This window comes from Papaver somniferum, unplaced genomic scaffold (genome assembly GCF_003573695.1).
Source record: "Papaver somniferum cultivar HN1 unplaced genomic scaffold, ASM357369v1 unplaced-scaffold_29, whole genome shotgun sequence".
Classification (NCBI taxonomy): Eukaryota; Viridiplantae; Streptophyta; class Magnoliopsida; order Ranunculales; family Papaveraceae; genus Papaver; species Papaver somniferum.
The window spans coordinates 2358633-2361570 of record NW_020639929.1 but is presented as its reverse complement, the minus strand read 5'-3'; the positions used below and the strand labels follow the sequence as shown (position 1 = coordinate 2361570).

General features: G+C 35.5%; 1 protein-coding gene across 1 annotated transcript; it reads left to right on the top strand.

The window, feature by feature from the left end:
* Positions 1 to 267: 267 nt before the first annotated feature.
* LOC113341458 (BTB/POZ and TAZ domain-containing protein 1-like) lies at positions 268 to 2246 on the top strand. Its single transcript, XM_026586335.1, has 4 exons — positions 268 to 501; positions 607 to 1044; positions 1147 to 1466; positions 1821 to 2246. The coding sequence occupies exons 1-4, from the start codon at positions 358 to 360 to the stop codon at positions 1975 to 1977; spliced, it is 1059 nt and encodes a 352-aa protein (XP_026442120.1). The 5' UTR covers positions 268 to 357; the 3' UTR covers positions 1978 to 2246.
* The last annotated feature ends 692 nt before the right edge of the window (positions 2247 to 2938 follow it).

Below are 2938 nucleotides of genomic sequence, written 5' to 3'. Positions count from 1 at the left end.
GGGAACTTACATAGAACCCACAGGCTCACTAGTTTCTTTAGCCTCTCACAGCACACCCACCTCCATCACTTGTTGTCAACTTCGTAACCATTAGATTATATAAAAAAAGCAAAAACCGTCCACTTGTTTTGTATAGATAAAGTACACGTATAGTTAACGATTTGTTATAATCCTCGGTACCACAGTATCATTTTTTAATTAACCGAAAAAAACAGAAAGTGGCAGGAAATACTTTGGTCTTCTTGTCTATAAATACAAGCTGGGGACAGGCACAAACACACTCATTCAAACAACAGCAAAGAAGAAGACCCTCTAATTTCTCATTTCTTCATATCATTTTCATTAATTGAACCAACAATGAAAAAGCAAACCAAAGCAATTTCTATGTCTAGATTAATTGGATTTGATCAGATTTCAACAAAATCGGGTCAAATCTCATTTGAAGATGTTAAGATTCTCACTTCTAATGGACTTAAAATCTTTGCTAACTCAATTATATTGGTAATTCTTCAACTCTAGCTCCTTATTTTTCTGTAGTTCTATTTTCTTTTTCATTAAATTCAGATCAAGAAATGAAAATTGAAAAAATTCTTATTGATTTTGCAGGGCTCAAGTTCTAAAGTATTGGAGAAAATCTTAGATCGACCAAGTAAACATCAGAATTCGGTGAAGGTAATTCCAATTCATGGAGTTCCTTGTGATGCTGTAACCGCTTTCATACACTTTCTATATTCATCAAGATGCACAGAAGAAGAAATTGATGGATACGGAATACATCTACTGGCTTTATCACATGTTTTCTCTGTTCAACCACTGAAACAGAGATGTGCAAAAGGATTATCAACAAGATTAATGGTAGAAAATGTTGTTGATGTTCTTCAACTTGCTAGATTATGTGATGCACCTGATCTGTATTTGAAATGTATGAGATTCTTATCAAAGGAATTCAAAGCTGTTAAGAGAACTGAAGGGTGGAAATTCTTGAGAGCCAATGATGCTGTTCTTGAACTCGAAATCTTACAATACCTCGACGAGATCGAATTGGTGAGTCTTTTAGATCTTTCGTAAATTATTTGTCGAACAATTTTAGTCAATATATTATTACTTGTATTTCCAATTTTGAAATTTAAACAAATTACTTTACAGAGAGATAAAAAGAGGAGTAGAAGCAAAGAAGAACGGGGTATTTATCTAGAGCTAAGCGAAGCAATGGAATGTCTTGAACATATTTGTACAGAAGGTTGTACAAACGTCGGACCATATGATAGAGAGCCAACTAAGAAAATTGGACCATGTGAGAAATTCTCAGCTTGCCAAGGTCTACAAGGTTTGATCAAACATTTTGCCATGTGTGAGAAGAGAATGAATGGTGGATGTTGTAGGTGCAAGAGGATGGGGCAACTTCTTAAACTTCATGCTTCTATTTGTGATCAAGATGATCATCGTTGCAAAGTCCCTTTGTGCAGGTAAATTCATCTTAACCATCCAATTTTCTTGTGATAACCTCTTTTTGTGTATATGGTAAAACGATTGTCGGCAAGTGAAGAGTAATTTCCATCGATGTCGACAAGCGAAGAGTAATTTCAATCTTTGCAAAACAAAAACAAAAACAAAAAAAGATATTTTTGGGTCCAATGGCTGATGGGGATTGACTAGCTATTTTACTGGGAGATATTTTGGAACCAAATACTTGATTGGGAATGACCAACCACCACTAAAGCCCAAAAACTGTCAAAAGTTGGAATAAAAGTATCTTCCTTGTGGTACAATGAATGATTCTAATACACCAGTGACTAATGATATTTCTCCTTGATGTGCAGTCGATTCAAATTGAAAAATCAACTAGACAGAAAATCAAATGATGGAAGATGGAGACTACTAGTAAAAAGAGTGGCATGTGCAAAAACTGTTTCTTCCTTGTCTTCACCAAAAATGACGATGTTGAGAAGAAAAGAAGAAGACAGGTGTCAAAGGTGATGGTGGGAACATTAGATTAGAAGCTTCAAACCCTTTTAGGATCAAATTTTGCACAATGGGGTTTTTGTCATGGATAGATTTCAGTTGGTGTTGCTAGAAATTAGTAGTATTATACAATGTCTTCAGGGAATTAAATAGTGTCCGAGCTTTCTTTTTCTTTGTAGCAAGATGGCTAAATGGGCCAAAATGTAAATGAAGAGGAATCAGGAAATATGTAGGGCATATTATTGCTAATACAAATGAAATTGATGTTCACATGTTATACTTGATTCGGTAAAAGTTGAGCTTTTACAAAAGTTAATATTCATTACGAAGGGCAGCTCGAACGGGACAAGTCTGATCTGATAGTTTGCCATGCCCGGTGGATGGACAAATTCACTCCTATGCAATCAGGAAATTGTTCCCGAAACAAACAGTCACGACCGTTGCATATTGGTGTGGTCGTACTAGATTGAGCCGAGCCTCGTCTCAAATTGTACGATTGTACCAAGTTGACGCGGCAACGGTCATTTTCCAACAGCTAATAACGGGCTTATCTTTTTTTTTTAATATATTAAGAACTTGAACTAAATTTTACATAAGAGGTGTATTTCATGAGATCTCTAAACTCGTGAGCGGAGACTCGATCAGCTGACCTCCTACTTGAGAGTCAGGCTCCTGGTCAACTGGGATAACCCTGATGGTTAACAGGCTTATTTTCTCAATCCCTATAAATTCAACAAAATTTCAATCTTCTCTACTCACAACAACTTCATTCTTCCCTACATATTTTCAACATAAGTTCAATTTTGTCTATATATTTTCAACCCAAATTCAATCTTCTCCACATATTTTCAACTCAATTCAACACTCATTTAACTAGAGTGTCTCAATCTCAAGATATTAGTCGAAAAAGAAATATAAAACCACCTAGAAATAAACATAGTCAAGCTCTGCCGAGAAGAAGATTCAGATGAAGAGA

What these genes read in the sequence shown, in the direction of transcription:
- LOC113341458 (XM_026586335.1), top strand. Translation starts at nt 358, where the DNA reads ATGAAAAAGCAAACCAAAGCAATTTCTATGTCTAGATTAATTGGATTT. An exon ending in TTGCTAACTCAATTATATTG is followed by an intron (nt 502 to 606) that starts GTAATTCTTCAA and finishes TTGATTTTGCAG; the next exon opens with GGCTCAAGTTCTAAAGTATT. An exon ending in ACCTCGACGAGATCGAATTG is followed by an intron (nt 1,045 to 1,146) that starts GTGAGTCTTTTA and finishes ATTACTTTACAG; the next exon opens with AGAGATAAAAAGAGGAGTAG.